The sequence below is a fragment of the Diplotaxodon limnothrissa genome, linkage group LG3 (assembly GCF_057381915.1).
Source record: "Diplotaxodon limnothrissa isolate DT_005_m linkage group LG3, D_limnothrissa_male_GT1.1, whole genome shotgun sequence".
Classification (NCBI taxonomy): domain Eukaryota; kingdom Metazoa; phylum Chordata; class Actinopteri; order Cichliformes; family Cichlidae; genus Diplotaxodon; species Diplotaxodon limnothrissa.
The window spans coordinates 45,891,362-45,914,762 of NC_140598.1; the positions used below are offsets into that span (position 1 = coordinate 45,891,362).

The following is a 23,401-nucleotide window of genomic DNA, read 5'->3' on the forward strand; positions in this document are numbered from 1 at the left end:
CTAAAGCAGAGGTTGGTACGTGCATTGGGGCATGGGTACCGGGTGGGGCTATAAAACCTCCATGGGTCATGTTCACGATAGGGGGCATGACAGTGTTGGGGCTTATAGCAGATGAGTGGAGGGGGGCTCGAGAGTCATGGACAGCAGCTAGTGGCGTGTGGGGCAAACGGGGCGTCAGCCCATGCTTTGAACTTTCAAGGGTCTGCTCAGCTGCAGAGGGATTATTCATTATGCCCACTCCCTGCACTGTTAGGGGGCTTGGCATGGCGGCTTGGGGGGCAGGTGTGGAATACAGATGGCTGGTGTATGCTTGGGGGCTGAATGGAATGGTCATCGTTGGGTAAGGAGTGTTAAGTGATTGGTTGGGGGTGGGATGCTGGGTACTGTGCACCGCTGGGTAGTTGGGATATGAGGCAACATGGGGTGCCGGTGTAGCAGTGGGCCCATGGACACTGGCCTGAGGGGAAAAAACAGGGGGCATAGTTATCTGTACATCTGGCCGAAACACTGGAGGGGCTGTAGTTAGAGGGCTGTGGTTGGACTGGCTTGTCTGGTTGGCTGGCACTGAACTTGGGCGAATTTTAGATGGGTGTGAGGGCACCTGCATTTGGCCTCCATAGGGTGGCAGTGGTGGGGCATGAGCTGGAGCCATGCCAAGATCAGTCTGGGGTGAAAGCATGGTTGGTGGTGGGGTCTGTTGTGTGCCCAGCCCAGAGTCGGTGAGGTCCCTGATTGGGGTGTGATACTGTAACCGCTGGCCAGTGAAGCTGGGGAACTGGGTGACCAGCTTCGACTTCACTGATGACTGTTGGTCCACTGTACTGGCGCTAGCTGTTGCCCCTTCATTCAAAAGGTGAGGCTGTGCCCTCTTTGGAGTGTCTGCATAGTCTCTCAACATTTTCACTGTCCTGTATCTCTAATTTAGCTGCACCAGAAAATGTGTGTGGGCTACTTGTAGTATGCTTAACTGTGAGTAAGTACAATATATCTCTAGTAAAATAGAACACAACACAGATGTATGACAACTATCATTCTATAACGCAGAAAAAAAAGAATTCACAAAAACAGCATTAAACTCAGGGTGCAGTTAAACAACTATCTTCAGCACAGAGGTTGTGAATGACCCAAATCATCAGCAATTTCTTAACCGTATCCGATGATTATCATTATGGACAAGGAACATCATTTAACATTCTCGCTACAATTCAAGTCTCTGAGTCTTTTTTTTTTTTTTTTCCAGGGACAGAAAACCCTCAAATGAAACCACCCCAAGATTTCACTTTCAAAGGATATGGCTGGGGAGATGAAAGTCCCAGTAATACAGCTGCACAGGCAGTTATATACTTAGTTCAGCACCCCATCAGATGGCGACACCTCTTACTATGGCTGCGTAGCTGGGGGGTGTCGGCATTGCTTTCTCTTCGGTCTCGAAGTGCCACAAATCCGGGTCACGGCACCAAAGATGTAACCCAACCAGTGCAGGGGCCTCCCTACACCCCGGACTCTGCGTTGTGTTAAATTGTGTTGGATTGGGGTGCACCGCAGAGAGACCAGTCGGACACAGGTGTTCAATTTGTGGCTCGGACCGCGCCGTTTATTCGGAAGCAGGGGCAAACACCACTCCAACTCTGCTGCTGGCCCTTCGCAAATCACAGCAAACACTCCGTGACTATCAACATTGCAAAATACAACAACACATATACACAGAATACACATTAAGTAACAATAACCGTGCCTTCTACAACATTCCACGGTCTCCGCGATGAATACAACACAAAACTGATGCAGTTCGCCACTGGCAGTGCTTACCTTCGCAAATCACAGCAAACACTGACCCAAGATGGCGCCCGCGCGAACAAGAAATCTAAAGTACGGTGTCCTGCAGAGGACGAATGGCCAAAATTGCTAACATTTACACCATATATGCAGCTCAACAGCGACACCTTGTGACTTATTCCAGTCACTACCTTACATCTATAAGTTATGCCCAATAAAATCCTTTAAAATTTAAAAAAACAAACAAAAAAAACCCCATTTGCGCTTTGGGGCAAATTTTCTTTTGCGATTAATCAAGATTAATTAATTACAAAATATCTAATTAATTAGATTTTTTAATCGAGTCCCACCCCTAAAAGTGAAAAAACCAGGGGTATTTTACTGTCTCGTAGGGTTAGGGTTGTTTTTTTGTTTCAATCGCTGCACAATTTCTGCTCCAAAAGGCTTGGCAGTAACAGCAGATTAGAAATACTGGAAACTTATTACTGTAAATGCTGCAAAACATTCTTCCCGAGTTCAACAAGCAATTCACCTGTTGCCTGTGGCAAGATTACGCACAACTGTTTCCAGCATTCCCAAGTTTTGTAATTGTCTGTGTAGTCATCACCTCCCCCTCTTCTCACTCAGCCATTACAAGATATCTCGGAGGCAATAAACCTGTATTCTTCGAAGCAGGCACCCTCCGAACACCACAACAGAGGTTGCTGGAGGCGGACTGCCTGCTTTCACATCAGGGGCTTGTGACTCAGCACTTAGTCACGGAGCAGGAACAGAGAGGAGTACCTGTACAGCAACAATGTAAACGGTCTTCAAAAGCAGGATAGTAATTTTCACTTTCCGTGCAGCGAGACGGTCGGCCCTGTTTGCCTCTTTAAATCACTGAGTGGCGTCACTGCTGGAGCAGAAAGATTCACTTGGTTCTTTGGTTTCCAGTGTATGCACACACACACACACACACACACACACACACACGCTGAATAAAACGAGAAAAGTACTCAAGTGGAAGCAATTTGATGACAAATACAAATAAATGAAAATTGCAACACAAAAACAGAAGCTTGAAAAGGCAGATGTATAAGTTCACACAGAAAGGTAGTTGTGAAAAGTATGTCAAGACCATCAAAAAGCTATTCTGAGAATTCGTGGTTGTTCATTAACCTTACCTAAATAATTTACACTGTTACAGCCTGGAGGGAAAACAGGGTTTAAAATATAAATCTGTCAATTTGATCTGACCAGAACAGAAACAAAGCAGCATTCATAAAAACAGAAGTTTAATTCTACGAATAATAATTATTAATGATGTTTGTGGGAGACAATGCAGACACACGCACACACAGAGACAAATGTGTTGTTCATGCCAATGAGGTGTCTTCATCTCCATAAGGACAGCAGGCCAGACGGAAATGAGCCCTCTGTTATTTGGACTGAGTGTTGTCATTAATTCTGTCTGCATCAAACCCAGCACATGTTATTTACACTAAAGACCACAATCTGGCTTTGAAGGACTCACTGAGGGAGGGTGTGTGTGTGTGTGTGTGTGTGTGCGTGTTTGTAGGTGGAGGGTAGGGGTGTCTTTTTTCAGTTGAAGGCAGCCTCGTGTTAAGTCATCCACAATGACTCCTGAGTGCCAAGCAGCTTTGTTCTTCTCAGCGTCTATATCATTTCAATTCTAGTCTATCTAGTTTTTTTTCCAAAGCTTGTGGCTTAGCTTGATTTTATCATGCTTGGTCTTGCCATAACAAATCTAGCTAGCAAAATACTATACTCATAGCAACAAAATATGCCTTGGAGAGCTGCTACAAACTTTGTTGTTTCAAATAAATTGTAATTTTTTTTTTCTTGCTTTAATTCCTTCCTTTGTTTTGGCCTTTGTAGTGGAGCATAAAGCTTTTTAATTAAAGGATAAATCCAGTTCTAGATCTTTTCCCCCTAATTCTAGGACTCACTCTTCAAAAGTATTAATGTTCCACTCAAAAAGACAAATCTGAGGAGCGTAAACTCCAACAGGATTAATGAGTTAGTTGTGTGTGTAGAGACCAAAGCCAGACTTTTAAGTGTCGTTAAGAGGACCTCTTCTGACCTGGTTAGATTACCATGGTAACTGCATATTTAAAGATGCATAATGCTGCATATTTATTTCTATTCTTAGAGTTTCCTACTGAAATCAGCTGTACAAATCACTAGTTCTTTTCCTGATGACATTATCAAGAGCAATACAGATTCTCAGTTGTAGGGATATTTTTTATTTCCAAATCTGTTGAGCCAAACTTTGCTAGATCAATATCCATATATTCAAATAGGAATGCTGAACAAATAAGTATATTTTTATGCAAGCTCCTGATTTGCTGGCTGGTATGTTCCACACTTGTGATACTGCTTAAAAATCAAAGCAGCCATCTTTATTTGTCACAGATAACAACCATAAAAAAAAAAGACTTTCACTTCGGCTTGAATAAAAAAAATGTTATTTCTATATATCAGCCATTTCCCCTGGTGTTAGAAATAAATGGCAGCAACGAAAGAGCACTTAGTGATACAATAAACATGGGTTAGGGTTAGAATTTACAAATTTACAAGTTGCTGCCTGTGGACATTTGAAATGTACTTGGCAAACTGAGTATAATCCATTTTCTGAACAATAAAACAAATGTGCCCTTTTATGACCCTGATGAACAAATCCTGGATTAAGAAGGAAAGGTAGTAACTGTTGTTGTTATGCTGACTATGTCTAATTGCTCTTTGTGTAGCCCCTCACCCAGGACAAATTTGCCATGGTAAACCCTACCAGGCAGCAACAACCCCCTGACAACATAGCTGCTGGGATCCCTGGGACACGCAAATCGCTGCACCATGATAAGGTAGCGATGCACTGTACAAAAAAAATGTATATTGTATTTTATATGGAAATTTAGTTGACTTCACATTAATATTTTTTAAATAAAGTATAATTTATATATAATTAAAATTTAAAATTTATTTAGAAACATTGTTGTTTCTAAATAACACCAGATAAGAATCAGCTACACCATTTCCCTATCCACTCACACTAACTTGCATTAACATCTGTTTAACTTACCAGTATCAAATCGCATCTTAAAGTGTGATTTCATAGCAGAATTAAAACCGTCACTCTCCGTCAGTGATTTAATTGGAATGTTTACGTTTTGTTTCTGTTTTTTTTTCTTCTCGTTTTTTTTTTTTTTTTTTTTTTTTCCCTCCTCTCTTTTCCCCCTCTTGGTTTTATGCTGCTCACCCCTGTCCTTGGTTTCTTTCTTTATTCCTTTCACTGCCTCGATCACCTGCTTCGACACTCATCCACAAACATCCTTTATTTCGACACATACGCACCATGCGCTCAACGGCAGCACATTTACATCAGTCAGACAGCGCACACAGTCATATAAGATACACACACACTTAAGCCAAGCCTACTCATATTAGTAACTATGCATACACAAAGTCAGACTCAGGGAGCATCTCGCCACACATTTTTTCTCTCTCTCCTTCTCTTTATTTATGAACAAGTGACGTATTCTCTCCACCTGTCTAAGCGACGCACACAGCATACATCCCTAGTTATACACAAACATCTATGGGTACACTGAGGTTCATTACATGGAATATAAATGGAGCTGGCTCCAGAGAAAAGAGGTTAAAAATATTTAACCAACTCAAAAAACTACAGGCGGATGTTGTCCTATTACAAGAGACCCACAGACCTCTTAGAGGTTCGAATGAACTTAAAACACCTGAGTTTCCCAATGTGTTCTCAGCTTGTTATAATTCTAGACAAAGGGGAGTAGCAATTTTAATACATAAAAATATTAATTTCACAGTACTCGATACAGTTATAGATCCAGAGGGCAGATTCTTAATCATTAAACTATCTATACGTGATAAAAAGCTATGTATTGCAAGTGTATATGGTCCAAATGTTGATGATCCCTCATTCTTTCACGGTTTTTTCAGTGCACTCTCTGAACACTTAGATGGCACACTTGTTCTTGGAGGTGACCTCAACCTTGGACTAAATGAAGACATGGATAGGCTCAATACAGCGGGAACTCAGCGTAATTGGCAGTCCACAAATATAATCAAACAGTATATGAGTGACTTTGGTCTTTGCGATGCATGGCGCTCCCTTCACCCCACCAGTAAGGAATATACTTTTTTCTCACATGTCCATCACTCTTACTCTCGTCTGGATTATTTTTTGGTCAGCAGCTCACTGCTGAACGACATTTCAGACACTGAGATTCATCCTATAGCTGTCAGCGATCATGGTCCTGTATCTTTAACACTAATGCACAAGAATAATACTACGCCAAGAAAAAACTGGAGATTTAATATATCACTACTTAAAGATGAAGACTTTATTAAATATTTTAAAAAAGAGTGGACTTCATATTTGGACTATAATGACACTCCCGAAACATCAGCTTCTGTTCTATGGGAAGCAGGGAAAGCTGTGATGAGAGGTAAAATAATTTCTTTCTCATCACATAAAAAGAAAAAAGAAAACAAAAATATTCAGGAATTAGAAAAAAACATCAAATCACTAGAAGAAGCCTACGCGTCCCACCAAGATCAGGAAACATTGAACAAAATACGCAAAACAAAACTAGAATTAAATGAGATAATTGATAAAAAAACAAAATTCTTAGTACAAAGACTACGCCTACAAAATTATGAACATGGTAATAAATCCGGTCAATTTCTAGCAAACCAGCTAAAAATAAATAAAGAAAAAACAACTATATGTGCTGTTCAAGATTCATCTGGGAACACATTATATGAACCGATACAAATAAACAACATTTTCAGGGATTTCTATAAAACGTTGTATTCACCACAAATAAACCCATCTAAAAAAGAAATTGATCAGTTTTTGGACAACATAACTCTTCCAAAATTATTGGACACTCAAGCAATGGCACTGGATTCACCACTGACACCAAGTGAACTCCAGGAAGCCCTGATAAGTATGCACAATAATAAGGCTCCAGGTCCAGATGGCTTTCCTGCAGAATTCTACAAAGAATTCTGGTCGATTCTAGCACCAGTTTTCTACAGAACGTTGTTGGAAATTAAAGAAAAGGGCAGACTTCCATCAAATATGAATTCTGCAAACATTAATCTCCTGCTAAAACCAGGCAAAGACCCTGTATATCCCTCAAGCTATCGTCCAATATCCCTTATAAATGTAGACCTTAAAATAATCTGCAAAGCTCTCTCAAAGAGACTGGAGAAAATAACCCCCCTCTTAATTCATCCTGACCAAACTGGTTTCATAAAAGGTAGGCACTCATCAACAAATACACGTAGATTACTTAATTTGATAGACTACTCATACAGTAAAAACCTAGAAACTACAATATTCTCTTTAGACGCAGAAAAAGCATTTGACAGAGTTAACTGGAAATTTCTATTTGCAACTTTACACAAATTTGGTTTTGGATCCTCTTTCATAAACTGGTTAAAAATATTATATAATTCCCCAACAGCTTGTGTTAGAACAAATGACCAGACATCCTCCAGCTTCTGTCTCTTGAGGGGCACCAGGCAGGGATGCCCACTCTCCCCTTCACTATTTGCAATTTTTATTGAACCACTAGCAGCAGCAATTAGACAGAATTCAGTAATTAAGGGCATAAAATGCAAGAACGTGGAACATAAAATCAGCCTTTATGCAGATGATGTGTTACTCTTTCTCCAAAATTCACAAACCAATATCTCTGGGGTGATTGAATTGATAAACTCTTTTGCAAGAATATCAGATTACTCAATTAACTGGTCAAAATCTACAGTCATACCGATTAATTGCTCCTTCCATAATTCCTCTTCTACACCACTGCAATCGGGAAATATAAAATATTTAGGTATTAATGTTTCTCCCAAGCTTGCAGATCTAACTAAATTAAACCATATCCCACTTTTAAAGAAGGTAGAAGATGATCTGGCTAGATGGAAATGTCTACCCATATCACTCATGGGAAGGGTTGCCGCTATAAAAATGATGGTCTTACCAAAAATAAATTATTTATTCTCAATGATCCCAACTAAACCGCCACAAGATTGGTTCAGATCTCTAGATTCATGTATGTCCAAATTCCTTTGGAAAAATAAACCCCCACGTATAAGCTTAAAAACACTACAAAAGACCAAGGATAAAGGAGGACTAGAACTGCCTAACTTTCAGCACTACTTCTTAGCCAACAGGCTTCAGTTTATCTCAGGATGGCTAAAACACACCCTCTTAGATGAACCTTGGCTAGATGTAGAACAAGCACTCTGCAATAATCTAGAGATCTCAGACCTACCATTTATCAGCTCAAACATCCAACGACATGAATGCTTTAAAAGCATCAACATCAGCTCGTCTCTGACAGCATGGTGGGAGTTTCTAAAATTGACGGCGTCTTCATTAATCCCATGCAAACGTACACCTATCTGGAACAACCCTGACATATTACAAAACAATAATATGATAAACTTTTCAGATTGGAGTGATAAAGGAATCAAATATTTAGAACATATACTAGAAGGAACAGAATTTATTTCATTTGACGGACTAGTTACACAATATGGGATCAACAAGAAAAGATTTTTAGAATATCAACAAATGAAATCCATAGTAAAAAAGAAATTTAAACCGGGTCAAGTTGAACTACAAACACCACCAAGTGTGGTTCAATTTCTTACTCTTAAACCCCCCAAATTACTATCCAAAATATACAGAATGCTTTCTAAAACAGATGAATCAATATCACTTCCTATTGCAAAATGGGAAGCGGATTTATCAGTTAACTTAGACCTAAACTTCTGGTCTCAGATTTGCTTAAAAACCTTTCATCTAATTAGAAATCCCAGTCTTCAATTAATTCAATACAAAATATTACATAGAGTGCACTATACAGGTCATCGGATGTTCAAGATGGGCTTTTCGTCTACCAACAACTGCTCACACTGCCAAACCAATTCACCGGACAATTATATCCACGCTCTTTGGTTCTGTCCACCAGTTCAGAAGTTTTGGCGCGAGATATGTGAAGACTTATCGAAGTGTCTGAAATGTAACATTCCAACTTCCCCCTTAGTGTGTTTGTTGGGCAGCTTAGATAATGTCACTTCAGAAAAGAATATCGCCCATATGGTTTTCACTGCCCTATGCATAGCCAAGAAAACAGTCCTCATGAACTGGAAAAATAAAAATAATCTTAATTCTAACCAATATAGAAATTATCTATTAGATTACATTAGTCTTGATACAGCCTCTGCCACCACATCAGATCAATTGCTCTGGGCTCCTTTGATCAGCTCCATCACCTAGTGGGGGTGGGGGGTCATAGTTTGGTCCCGCCTTCACTGTTGTGATTGGTGTGGGGGTAGGGACAGGCTTAGGGCGTCGGGGGGTTCCCCGGAGGCATCTTCCTTGGGGGGCTCAACCCGGGGTAGCGGTCATGTCCGGTTAGGGGCTCTGTTGGCTCTCAGGTGACTGTTTCCTCGCGGCTGCGTGCAGCGGGGCTAGGGGAGGGTCTGTGCTGACGGACGTGGGTTACTGACCTGGTAGCCTGGCTGCCCCTGGGTGGGTCCGGGATGGGCGTGAGGTTCTGGGGGCGCTCCGTCTCTGGGCTGGGACCCGGACCGGGCCTCGGGGGCTTGGGTCCTGGTTGGTGTGTTGCCGGGGTTGTGGGCGGGTGGGTGCATGGGGGCCCAGCCCTGGAGCAGGGTGCCGCCGGTGCATCGAGCCACCTGGGGGGCTCTTCAACTGGTGGGGGAGATTGTCACATCTTGCAGGAGCTTTCCTCTCCTCAGGAGCTCCCTCTGCAGGAGGGGGAGATACAGGAGAGGTGGAGGAAGATCTCAGCCTGGGTGTTTATTGTCTTATGTAGTCTGGAAGATGAGTGGATGGTGGGGTGGGTGCAGTTTTCTCTGTGGTGGGGTTGGGTGGACTGTCCCAGGCTCTGTGGGGCCGGGCGGCGCTGCTGCACTGGGCCCGGTCTGGATGGGCCTGGGCCCCCTTTCCCTGGCGGGTCGCGGAGTATGGGGGTGCCTACTGGGGTCAGCGGGGGAGCTGGCCCCAGGGAGGGGTCACTTGCCCCTCCCTTCCTTCCCTCCCCATCTCCAGCTGCCTCCCTCTTCCCGCTCCACCACAACCACCCACACATGCAGGGCCTTGGAGTAGGGGTATGTCACCAGGGTGCAGAGGAGGCTACCCCCCCCCCCCCCCCTCTGTCCCCTTCTGGCTGCCTCTGCCTCAATTTTATCCCACAACTTAGACATTCACATTACTCACACTCTCATTACACATACATATAGGATCTTGGGGGTGGGCACGATACACGGAGTCCAAAGTACCATCAGGGTGTACACCCCACCCCTGGCATCGTTGCCCACCTCTCAATTTTAAATACACGTAGACATTGAGGGCTAGCAGGAGGGACCATGCGCTTACCTGCTGCTCTCTGGCAGGTAGCTCCAAGCCCTCCTGGGTTTTAAATGCACCTTAGAACACACATGCATCAACATTACAATGAGCGGGTGGAGGGAGGTTTGGAGTCTTCTCTCACCCCCATTCTCTGCGACCTGCTGGAGCTGGGGGGCTAGGACTAGGAGGAGGAGTTGGCCGTCCGACTGCGGTCTGGAGTGTGGAGCCTTCCTGCTGCTGCGGAGTCGGGGCGGTCTGCCTCCCCCCACCGCAGGGAAAAGGGAAACACCACCTGGGTCTGGGTGCAGTTCCCCCCTCCAGGGGCGGGGGCACCTAGACCCGGTTTGTAGAGTACGCTTGGGGAGTGTGATCGTGTGTACAACGTCTCTTTATGTCTGTCTCCACGTTGGTTGAGTGTGGAGTAAGTGCATATGAGAGCATGAGGGTGGGAATGGATGTTTGTATCTGTGTGTGCCTGTATGTCTGTGTCTATATGTCAGGTTGGGTGTAAGGCGCCACCTCTCTGGGGACATCTCAGGCCCTCCAAGGTTTGGAGGCCTATCTCCCCCTACCACCACTTCCCCTGCCAGTGGCGGACCCCCTCAGACATCGGTGCGTTGGTGGTTCTTTGTGTCCGGGGATGGGCGTCCAGGTACACACCAGCTCACTCCTTGGTGGCCGCTTATCGGGGCCTGGAGCCTGGGGCTCGCTCGGGCCACTTCGGAGGTGGGGTGCCCCCGGCCTCTCGGCCTGGGGCTCGGTCACTCAGGCGCAGCTGGCTGCCGGCGGAGCTCACGGGCGCGTCACTGCAACTCCCCCTGGCTTCTGCTCCGCGGCTGCTGAGTGAGCCCTCATCTGGGACTCTCCTCAGCTCTTTCCGGGACAGTGGCGCAGCTGCCCCTCTGTTGGTCTTCCTTGGTCTCTTGTGTTCTGGGGGCCTCTGGATGTCTGGAGTTTTGATCTCCTCCACACCTGCTTCACGCCCTGGAGGACGGGGCTGTGGCCCCCCCACACCCTCTAGCAGATTATTACATGAAGGAACCTTTTAAAAAACAAAAAACAAGCGCGTCCATGCTCACAGGTGTACACACGGGTGATTACACCCACAAACTACACCCTTTTTGGCTCCTACCTCAAAGCACACTGTGTTCTGTTGATCTTATGTGCTGCACAATAATGTTTAACATTTAGTATTTACTGTCATATTCCCATATATCATTGTGATGTTGTTTATTCTATTACTCTTGTTCTCTTCTGCTTGCTTTCTTTTTTCTTTCTCAGCAGGTGATCCAGGTGATTGATATATGCATTTTTTTTTCTCTGCCCGTTCTGTTGGTTTTTGTTTTTTGCCCTTCTCCCCCGTCCCTCTTCTCAGCTGTTTCTCTTTCCCTCTTTCTTTCTCCCCTTCTTTCCCCCAGTCAAGTCTGTCCCGTATTCAGTAAGTGAAAATAAAATAAACAATAAAAGGTGAATCAAATGGACCATTACGGCAAGGCTGGGATGGTCAGTTTGGTAAAGTAAATCCGTTGGGCATCTTTCTTTGCCTTTAGACAACAATTCTGATGGCAAAAGAGCCAAACGGGACAGGCCAAAAAAAAAAAAGAAAAAAAAAAAAAAAAAGAAACATTGTTGTTAATAATAAGTTAGCATTCAAAACACATAACACAAAGTTATATATTGCCACTAAAAGAGTTATAAAAAATTGCACTGTATATCTGTGGTTTCTGCAAAATCTGTGAATCTGAAATCTGTGAAAGGGTTTTATTGTTTTCTCAGAAATGACATAGACATTAGTGATGTGAACATTAAGTAGTATCACAAGCGACAAAGGACCATTTACTATCAAATACTGTTCACAAATCTGTCTAAATCTGTGTTAGTGAGAACTTCTCGTTTGCTGAGATAATCCGTCCCACCTCACAGGTGTGGCACATCAAGGTGCTGATTAGACAGCATGAATATTGCACAGGTGTGCCTTAGACAGCCCACAATAAAAGGCCACTCTGAAATATGCAGTTTGATCACACAGCACAATGCTACAGATGTCGCAGCTTTTGAGGGAGTGTGCAATTGTGTGTGAATGTGAGAGTGAATGAATAGTGGAATTTTAAAGCGCTTTGGGTGCCTAGAAAAGCTCTATATAAATGCATTCCATTATTATTATTATTATTATTGGCATTCTGACTGCACGAATGTCTACCAGAACTATTGCCCATGAAATGAATGTTCATTTCTCTGCCACAAGCCGTCTTCAAAGGAGTTTCAGAGAATTTGGCAGTACATCCAACCGGCCTCACAATCGCAGACCACATGTAACCACACCAGCCCAGGACCTCCACATCAGCATGTTCACCTCCAGGAAGGTCGACCAGGTGGAGACCAGCCACCCAGACAGCTGCAGCAACAAACGGTTTGCACAACCAAAAAATTTCTGCAAAAACTGTCAGAAACTGTCTCAGGGAAGCTCATCTGCATGCTCGTCATTCTCATCGGGGTCTGGACCTGACTACAGTTCGTCACTGTAACCAACTTGAGTGGGCAAATGCTCACATTCAATGGTGTCTGGCATGTTGGAGAGGTGCTCTGTTGATAGATGTTTTTACTGTTCAGGGCAGATGGCAGACAGCTTTTGTGGCATCGTGTAGGTAAGCGGTTTGCTGACGTCAACATTGTGGATTGAGTGGCCCATGGTGGCGGTGGGGTTATGGACAATGAACATGAGTGCATTTTGTTGTTGCCATTTTGAATGCACAGAGATACCGTGTTGAGATCCTGAGGACCATTGCTGTGTCATTTATCCATGACCATAACCTCATGTTACAGCATGATAATGCACGGCCCCATATTGCAAGGATCTGTACACAATTCCTTGGAAGCTGAAAACATCCCAGTTGTTGCATTGCCAGCATACTCACCAGACATGTCACCCATTGAGCATGTTTGGGATGCTCGGCTCGGCGTATATGACAGCGTGTACAGTTCCTGCCAATATTCAGCAACTTTGCACAAGTATTGAAGAGGAGTGGACCAATATTCCACAGCCCACAAGCAACAACCTGATCAACTCTATGCCCATTGCACACCATTTGCCTCACACAGTACAACACATCTCCATTAGATGTGTTGCACTGTGTGAGGCAAATGGTGGCCACACCAGATACTGACTGGTTTTGCGACATCTGTAGCATTGTGCTGTGTGATCAAACTGCATATTTCAGAGTGGCCTACGTTCACACTGCAGGTGAAAGCACATCATCATTTTTGACCCTATGCGACCCATATCCGATCATGGTATGACAGTTTGAACAACACAAATCCGATATTTTCAAATCTGATCTGGGTCACTTTCGTATGTGGTACTGAATCCGATACATATCTGATGTTTTAGAAAGCGACTGCTGTTTGAATGGTCATGTCACATGAAATCCATCTTTTATGTCACTGACACAAGACAGACGCCAATTATCAGCTCCGGAGAAGCGCCCGATAAGACATTGTGAACACTTCCTGGCCATCCAGTGTAGATGTCAGTGAAACTGTTGGGAAGACAATGTTGGAGAAACGTGAACATTTTATTTGTACTGTATAATCTGCAGATTCTGACAGAAATCTGGAACTATCCTTTGAAGCACTGCTCCTCTCTAAAACAGCAATAAGGATCATTATTAGGCCATATGCAAATAACAAAATAACTTTATAACTTAAAGCAAAATTGGGAAACATAAAGTCTGAAACAGTCAAACAATACTGTTTGGTCTGGGTCTAAACAGAGCGCGTTGTGTGTGATGTCTTCTTTTGCGGGTTCACACTAGAGCGCGTTTGCTGTCACATTTTATTTATAGTGTGAACAAGCAGACAAAAAAATCGTATTTGATCAAAAAATCAAAATTGAGCATTAAGACCTGCAGTGTGAACATAGCCTAAGGCACATCTGTGCAATATTCATGCTGTCTAATCAGCACCTTGACATACCACACCTGCGAGGTGGGATGGATTATCTTGGCAAAGGAGAAGTTCTCACTAACTCAGATTTAGACAGATGTGTGAACAATATTTGATAGTAATGGGTCCTTTGTGTCTGTAGAAAAAAGTTCAGCTCGTGAAAAATGGCAGGAAAAACTAATGTGGTGCGTTTATATTTTTGTTCAGTGTAATATATTAATGGCATGGTGTATGCTGTATCCACAATTGAAAACTAAGATTTTGATGTATATATATCATTGTACTTGTAATGTTGAGAACTTACAAATGTGTGTTCACACTAATACACAAACAATTTGAAAACATGTTTTTTGTTTGTTTTTTCTATTCCTTTTTAAATTAACTTTATCCCCAGATTGTTTTTAGCTTGTGAATCGGACAATTTCCCCCTTAAAGGAAGTCACACAAATATTTTGTTGTGTTAACAAGTATATGTCTTGATGCATGTGCAATCACCCGGGTTATTAATTCTGTTCATCTGGACGTAGTGTTTTCAGTGGGAGAAACATTTCGTCACTCATCCAAGTGACTTCTTCAGTCTCAGCTGACTGCAGGTTTCCCCAATCTTATAAACAGTACATTTTCATAATGACTGAAACCAGCCCACTGAAGGAACAATTGGCTGGGAGGTCAGTTCCTTGATCATCAAAATTCTCCTGACTAATCATCAGCAAGCACTGATGGCTGATCATTGACCATTGCTCAATGGTCATGAGTACCATTCAGAGAGAGTTGGAGAATGGCTGCAATCACAGCATTGCATGATGGTGAAAGATGCACCCTTAAGCCCCCTCCTCGATTCAGAGATGGTCTTTCCCTTTTTACGTAAATGGCCTCCTTGCATCCCTTCTCAAACCAGCCTCCTCCCTGTCCGGGATACATCCTCATCATTGAAAGAGTGTCCACTGGCCTGTAGGTGTGGAGTCCTGGCCTGTCGAGTTAGCTCTCCTGTCATGTGCCATCCACACAACACAGAAGAACTGAGACTGAAGAAGTCACTTGGATGAGTGATGAAATGTTTCCTACTGGAAACACTACGTCCAGATGAACAGAATGAACTTTAGCAAGTATAATTAGGATTAAACAAAACAGTAAGGGTGGTTGAACAGAGACTATCTGCATATTTTGGAAACATTTCTATCAGACAATTTCATAACATACAACTGTATCTGTTGCTTTAATGAATTTTTATTACTTTGATGACATTTGTAGTTTTACATTTCTCAGGTGTCATCTGTATTTCATCACTACGGCTTTCACAAAAGTGTAGAGTTACTTATGTGGCTGAATTCACAACCCCTGCAAATGTGGAGGAGTACATTACAGGGTAATAAGCTCACACATTTTCCATAGGTACATTTGCTATGAGCATGAGTTATGAAATAGCCAGCAGCATTTTAAATAGAAATCAGTGCTATAGTAGCTACATGCAGTGCATCATAAAGTTAAAAAAAAAGGCAAACATGGTATTGTGTGCAGAAACGTCTTATAGTTTTTCTGTAGTATAATTTACAGAACTAAAGGAGTGCAAAAAGGTTTCAGATATATGTATTTGTATCCATTCCATCAGACAGTACATTGTTCTCCTTTACTAAGGACTTATAGGATCCTTCGTGCTGTAGAAATGAACTCTCTGCACAGCATCGTCAGCACCTGAAAGAACATGAGTTACAGTTAAATTAAGGCAATGTACGATAATAGCGCACAAGCTTTAACGTGGTGTAAGTAAAACCTGATTGGCAGATGAAGTTGAGGTTCTCTCCACAGGGCTGGTCCTGCCAGAGGAAGTGGTCCGTGCTGGCCACGCCTCCACAGGTGCTGGAGTAGCTGTCAGGAACAAAATCCTGTGGCCAATTTAAGAAATTCATGGAATATCCAGACATCCAGAACCACTCGTCTGCTCTGAGGGATCTGATGAATCAGAAATTCGTTGAAATGTTTTTTTCAATCCAAACAAATACAAGGACGCACAGCCTGAGACGTCATGACCTCATCTTTTGAAAATGTCTGAATTTGCAAAATTCAAATTGTCACGGCGTATGAAAAGAGAACAGGTTTGAGCATCTGGCCTCTAGCTATTCTGCACGAGCTTAAACATGAATTATGGCCCTGACTCTGAAACAAATCCATCATTTGAAAATACATTAGCATATTCCTAGTGTTACACAAAATAGGTGAAGCGCATTTCACAGAAAACGTAAAATACACACACAAACATTTAATTGGAGCACCGAACACTATTTAAATTTAGAGCTTTACTTACAAAAAAAATCTGTTTCTTCATTATTTTGTTTCTTTTCACTCCAGGACCGTGTGTACATAATTTCATTCCAAATCATGTTAACATGTTTTTGACAATAAAGCTCCTTGAATCCTTGAAATATTTCACAGCAAGCTTAGAGCTGAGTAATAGAGCAGATTGGATCGAAGCATTCTGTGTTTCTGTGAGTGAGCTTGCAGTTGTTTGTGTTTTCAATTCCTGTTTTGATATCACTGTCGTTTTATGTTGAGATGTGGTTCTTGTAGTAGTATCTCGGTTCTGGTTCTTGTTTAATGTTAAAGTTTTGGTGGCTGTTGGATTACTTCACTGAAGGTTTGTTGTGGTATTTAACACTGAGATGCTAGGACACAAGACAAAATATTAAAAAAATATATTTAAAAGGTATCCTACCCACTAACAGGTGCCATGATGAAGAACACCTGTCAGTGTTCCTAATGTTATGCCTGATTGAAGTATGGTTTTGCCTACCATTTCTTCATCTTCTGAATTTCATGTTCTCCTGGTTGCTTCTTATTTTGTTGATTGTCTGTTCATTTTGAGTAATTCTGTTTTTTTCTTTTGGTGATGTTCAATAATTTCTGTTAATGACTGTTTGTTTTTTTAGTGGTGGCTCTTTTGTGGTCATTTTGCTCTGAGCTGACAATCCTACATAAGCTGTGGATTACTTATTACTTGACATTAAGACAGTTGTCAGCAAAACAGAATCAGCTAATTTATATTATTTCTTGCTAATTAATTTGGTTGTTAAAAATACTAATTATCTCATTTCATCAGTACCTGCGCAGTCCCAGCCAGACGTGGTCTGTGAGGGAGAAAGGAACGAGGCCCAGCAGCTGCTCCAACTCGCTTTGCTCCTGTTGGCTGTGAAGGCTGAGCAGGTCCCAGTAATAACGTCTACAGTGCATCAGAGCATCAGACCAGCAGAGCCTCTCTCCCACCACCGTCACGTTCCTGCCACCAAGCTGCAGGCTCACAGTGGGAGGAGGGCTGGAAGGAGGTGGAGGTGTCGGTGAAGGAATGACGGCTTCTGGTTAAACTGTATCGTTGCATTATGCACCCAATTAAAAAGGGAAGACTGAAAACCAGAAAGAAGTTCAATTTGTCCACTGTGTAGTGGAAAATGAAAAAACACTAAACACTAAAAGGTTAAAGCTGTTTCTACGTTTGGAAGTAATTTTCCAACAGTCATATATCCACACATGACCACAACAGATCTGCTAGAAAGAAATCTTATGGCCTTACCAGGCAGAGAAGCAAACACCTCCACTTCACACAGCGTCAGAATTTTCGGAGATCCTGGTATGATCACACTGATGTAGCGACCTTTCATTTCATTACACTGGAATGTGTATGTTGGTGTACCCGCTAATGATTCCAGAACGCCACACCTGATGGTGTTACACAAACATCAAGGTGAAATCATCATCATCATTTTTTCCCTCTAGACCCTTTTCACTAGGATTTTGGGTGCTGCTGAGCCAGCAGTTACATTTGCAGCCACTTTCTTTGGTTTTGTATTTTGAATAGTTAGTGCTTTTTGGGGTTTGCTATTTTACAGTCATATGCATGACATGTATATTTCAGGTGGAAATAACAGAAGTCGCACATTGGGAGTGTTTTCAGTTTATATCCTGTAGTTGTTGGTTCAGTCCTTCAAGTATCTTGGTGTCCACATCTCCTCAGACCTGACATGGGCTGCCCACATTCAGGTCCAGACCAAAAAGGCTAGGCAGCGCCTGTATCACCTACGACAACTGAGGAAGTTCAGGGTCTCTCCAAAGATCCTCAGGATTTTCTATACAGGCGCTGTGGAGAGCATCCTCACACAGAACATGACATCGTGGTTCGGGAACAGCTGTGTGAAGGACCAAAAAGCTCTCCAGAGAGTGATCCGTACAGCAGAACGCTGCTGCAGGATTGCTCTCCCCCCGCTTCAGGACACCTACACCAGGAGATGCCGGACTAGAGCAGCGCAGATACTGAAGGACCCGTCCCAGCCTGGCAACAAACTGTTCCAACTTCTGCAATCTGGTAGAAGGTTCCGCATCATCCGGGCCCTAAACACACACACCCGCCCTCTCACATCATCTATAATTGACTGAGTCAGGACTCTTCCAGACACTAAACCAAGGCACAATGTACATTTCAAATTCCTTTAATTTTAAATATGTTTATATTGTCTATCCTGTAAAATAGTCAGATGTCTATTCATATTAATGTACAGAATTCACATATGTATGTATGTATGTATGTATGTATGTATGTATGAATTCTGTACGTTCTTCCTCTACCCCCCCCCCCCCCCCCCCCCCCACACACACACACACACACACACACACACACACAATTTTTGCACATGTCAGGCTACATTTCACTGTGTGTAATACTTGTATAACTATGCATGTGACAAATAAAGAACCTTGAACCTTGAGCCTTGTTTATTTATTATCTCCAAGCTCTGGTTAACATCATCCTCTACATGTGTGTTTGGATCCTTTGAATCCTTTCTACTATCAGTCTCGTGTCTCACCTGGAATTTGTGTTGCCATTCTGCTCCAGTGAGTCTCCAATCAGGATCTGTGCCCCAAGAAGTCTTTCAGAACAACAGTCTTGTCTGTTGATGATGGTGACAGCAGTGACTTTATAGACAGCCAATAAGTCTACTCTCCACCAGGGATTCTGCTGTGTCCCCGTGTGGGTACAACATGAATAACCCCAGAATTCAGTTCTGCACCCATCGACACCTTTGAAGGGAATCCCAACTGCATTCCCTGTTGATGACTGTACTGTTTGTTTGTTTAAGGCCACATTTTGAAGCGGCTCCACTAAATTGTTGAAAGGAACAAACAAGTATGAATCAGTATCAAGCAGATGTGTTTTGTTAAAGACTAGTAGTTAAACATATGCCATTTTATGACCAGTAGTCAATGTAGTAAATTAGCTTAACAGCTGCAGGCCATATATTATCCTTTAGTTCTAATGGTGTGCTATGTATGTAGTTTAGTCTCTATTATACTCTTGAATAAAAGAAACATAATCATTTGTAGTTCATTAGACAAAATGTGCATTACTCTGTATCCTTGATCAGCTGTGAATGTCTGACACTGTTTTCTTGAGAATGTTTTACTGCTGAATCATGTGAAGAAGGCCATAAGAGGGAGACTAGGTGTCTGGGCAGAAGAGATAAAACCACATTCTTTACCCCCCTTCCAGTTTCACACAGAAAGACAGGAGGCAAGGTCAGGAGCCAGGCTCACTAAGAATTAGAAAAACATGTGAAGATGCAGCTTTTTATGACAAAGAGGGGGGCCGGGATTAGCTATAAAAGTCTGTGAAAGTTGCCACCATTTTGAGACATGCTGTCGAACCTCTGCAGGCATCTCTCCCGTCCGGACGTTGTAATGCTCTTATTGTGAATTGTACCGAAATAAATGATTGTTGATTGAGCATATATACACCGAGTATTGTCCTTCCTTCAGCCCAAAGATTCAAAGAACTGCGTGTTTTCAACAGTTTCCATAGATCAGATCCAGTCACTTAAAGCTCTACCTGCTGGGGCAGCATACACCTCCACTTCACACAGGGTGAGAGTCTTCTTTTGTCCAGGAAGAAACACGTTCACAAAGCGACCCTCCATGCTGCCTCCATCACACCGGTATGTGTAGGTTTTACCCACTTTGATATGTGAGATGGAAGCACACCTGACACCAATGGATGGGGAAATATTAAGTTGACATAATTACTTTCTCAAGAAGAGAATGTAACTGAGAACACAGCCTTTTGAAAGTTTTCATAGGTTTTCCCAAAAAATCACAGAAGCTTTTATTGGTTCCTTTGCTAGTTTGACCGATGTAAGCTATTTACATCTCTATGGCATTTATAAGAACCAATACATGAAAATTTAAAGAGTAACGAACAAGTGTGAAGAAATACCCTTTAACCTTATTGTGAATGTTACACATTGCATAATTAGTGATTAATTAATCCAAACAATTTGCAACTGTTCTCTAATGTGTCTCCTATTTTTGTATATAGGTCTCTAGTTTTGTATATATCCCTCTTGACTGTATATATTTCTCCTGTTGCTATTTATTTCTGCTGTCTACTATTTATATTTTATTCTGCTGTACATGTACAATGACAATGAAGGGCTACTGTATTCCATCTATTCTAGTCTATTGTAACGCAAGGTTTCAGCACATTTGGAACAGTGCAAACACAACAACAGAGCACAAACAAGCAAATAACTACACATAAGACATGTTAGGGAATGTGTGTTGTTTTTTAAAAGTATCAAATATAAAATATAAAATGTCAGATTTTTAAATCTGCAAATATACACGTTTAATTTCATTCAGGTTTATTTATATATACTGTAAGGAAAGCACCCTATAGTATTTGGGTGATCACTCTAACAATCAAATAACCCCCTGTGAGCAAGCACTTTGCAATGGTAAGAGGGGGGAAATGTTTTTTTAGTGGGGTGCAAACTTCAGCAGAATCAGACCCGGGGATGGGCCAGACCAGTTTGGGGGTGAGGAAAGAAGAAAGGGAAGACATAAGACAAAATACCAACAATTGGAGAGAAAGACAGCAATTTAAAGACATTGCAGCTCACTGTATTGTGATGTTTATATCGATCTTAAAAATCCTAAATTTGTTGCACTGCAGTTAAAAGGTTGGGAAATCCACTTATTATATGTTAGTTCACCATGTGGTGGACAAAATGAATCTTGTAAACTTTTGACTTATCACTGTTCCAGTTATACTTAAAAACTCACTTTACATTGAAACACTTGTAATTACCTGGGATTATTGTTTCCATTGTTCTCCAGTGAGTTTCCTATTCTGATCTCAGCTCCATCCAGTCTTTCAGCACAGCAGTCTCCTCTGTTGGTGACTTTTACAGCAGTGATTGTAAAGCTTCGCTGCAGGTCCACCCTCCACCAGGGGTTGGTGTCGTCTTCAGCCGTGTGGCTACAGAACCCATTGCTATAGAACGAGTTCCGTCTGCCATCGATGGCTTTGGACGCAGTGGCAAAGGAGAGTGTAGATGACTGGGTAGCTTCTCCTTTGAGTGCCACATTGGGTAATGGATATCCTTGAAGGAAAACCACAAAGAGACATTAGATCATTGTGAATAGTTAATTATATTTGTTGCAGAAGGTGCAGAGTGCAGTAATTTTGAAGACCACACTTGGCTGTCATTCTGGCTCAAAGACCTTTAACTATACAAAACAACAAGAATGATTAATTTGTGTTGGGAGGTGGGCCATTTGGAAAATTAACAACAACTTGAACAATCAAGGCCTCAGACTTGTGTATCGGCATCAGGCTGAAATGTGATTACCATAGTAAACTTCAACCTCGCAGATGCTAAGGACATTTTCACTTCCTGGTAGAAACACAGTGACGTAGCGTCCCTCCATGGAGCTACATGGAAAGTAGTATGTCTGTCCACTGGGAATATGAGAGATGACGGCACATCTGTGTATGAGAAAGCCAAAAAGAAGAAAAAAATAAGAAGGGACAATATGCTACTGAAATAATGATTGCTCATGTATTTTATCTGTCTGCATCAAGCTGTTTCACCTCATGCTTTCAATGTCATTGATCGCTGCGGACTTTCCAATCCAGATTTCAGCACCATCCAGTCCATTTTCCAGTTCTGCTCTATTGGTTATTATTACAGCACCAATTGTATACACATTTACCAGGTCTACCCTCCACCAGGGATCAGATTCTGACTTGGTGAGTGTACAGGACCCTAACTGATATCTTGATTCTCTTCTCCCATCAACTGCTTTGCCAGCAATACCCACGCTGTCACCAACTGAGGACTGGCTAGCCTTTTGGTTCAGTGCCAGGTTATGGAAAAGATAACCTTAATATAAAAAAAATTTGTTAGTATTATCAATTATTCTCTATTTTTTTAAAGATTGTTTTGAGGGAAGTGAGGAAAAAGTTTACCTGTCAGCGCTCTAGATATCATCATGAAGGAAATCACTGTTAATGTAAAGAGTTTGACTTAAAAAATGTAAAGTATAATTTATATCATATTCATTTTTAACTGTAGTGTTTGAAATTGTGTAAAAATGGGAATTTTAAAGGGAACAGCATACTCAACAACATCTCTGCTGAGTGACTGTTGATGTAACAAGCAATACAACTTAATTAAATTAACGGAGTGGATATAAAAACAAGGAATCATCAAAACCAGAAACATGTTGTGTCTAAATGTGTTTGAAAGACACCTGAAGCTACACTGATTGATAATTCCGATTAATCCTCGCTTGAATAGCTATTATTCCAGATCTGACAGCAATTTCTCAAGTATCTCACTGTTGTTTTTAAGACTTGTATATATTTTTATATCACCTCTGTCCAAAATGTTGCCTCAAGACTTTGCGTAGACCAAGATTTAAGTAAAAGAGCACTATGCTACTACTCAAAGTATTATCATCATTTTTGTATATGATAATGATTTTGAGGGTTTTTTCCAAGGTTTAAAATGAATTAAATCAAGTGTAACTGAAGATACTGTAAATTGACTTACCAATGGAGATGCAAATATAATTTCTCCCACTCATGGCTTTGGAAAATAATCACAGCTATTGTCACTTTACTGCCACTGTGGTTTTCTTCAGAGCATAACAAATCACAAACCTTTCTACCTCATTTATTCTGGTGCAAACAAACATGTAAATTTTTATTCAGTGTTGTTTGCATGAAGGACAACACACCCACATATTACATTTGCTTCTTCTAAACAAATCTCGCTTCTGAAGTTTTCATAAGTTTTCTTATGTTTTGTCCACATCGTTGTTATAGACTTTTCTCTGTTTCATTCCCCTTTTCTCATTACACATTTATGTTCCACACACCAAGTTTTTCTTTGTGTCCAAAACTCTTGGTCAAACAGCTCATTATGG

At 41.9% G+C, this 23,401-nt stretch overlaps 1 protein-coding gene and 1 pseudogene across 1 annotated transcript; both read right to left on the reverse strand.

The window, feature by feature from the left end:
* Positions 1-1,028: 1,028 nt before the first annotated feature.
* LOC146636107 (uncharacterized) lies at positions 1,029-13,283 on the reverse strand (annotated as a pseudogene).
* Positions 13,284-15,779: 2,496 nt separating this feature from the next.
* On the reverse strand, positions 15,780-22,345 carry LOC146636108 (type-2 ice-structuring protein-like). Its single transcript, XM_085349449.1, has 9 exons — positions 22,062-22,345; positions 21,820-21,956; positions 21,276-21,570; positions 20,019-20,170; positions 19,000-19,294; positions 17,712-17,857; positions 17,247-17,505; positions 15,921-16,099; positions 15,780-15,841 (listed from the first exon to the last, which is right to left on the reverse strand). Exons 7-9 carry the CDS (start codon positions 17,372-17,374, stop codon positions 15,780-15,782), a joined length of 369 nt encoding a protein of 122 aa, XP_085205575.1. The 5' UTR covers positions 17,375-17,505; positions 17,712-17,857; positions 19,000-19,294; positions 20,019-20,170; positions 21,276-21,570; positions 21,820-21,956; positions 22,062-22,345.
* Between the last annotated feature and the right edge of the window lie 1,056 nt (positions 22,346-23,401).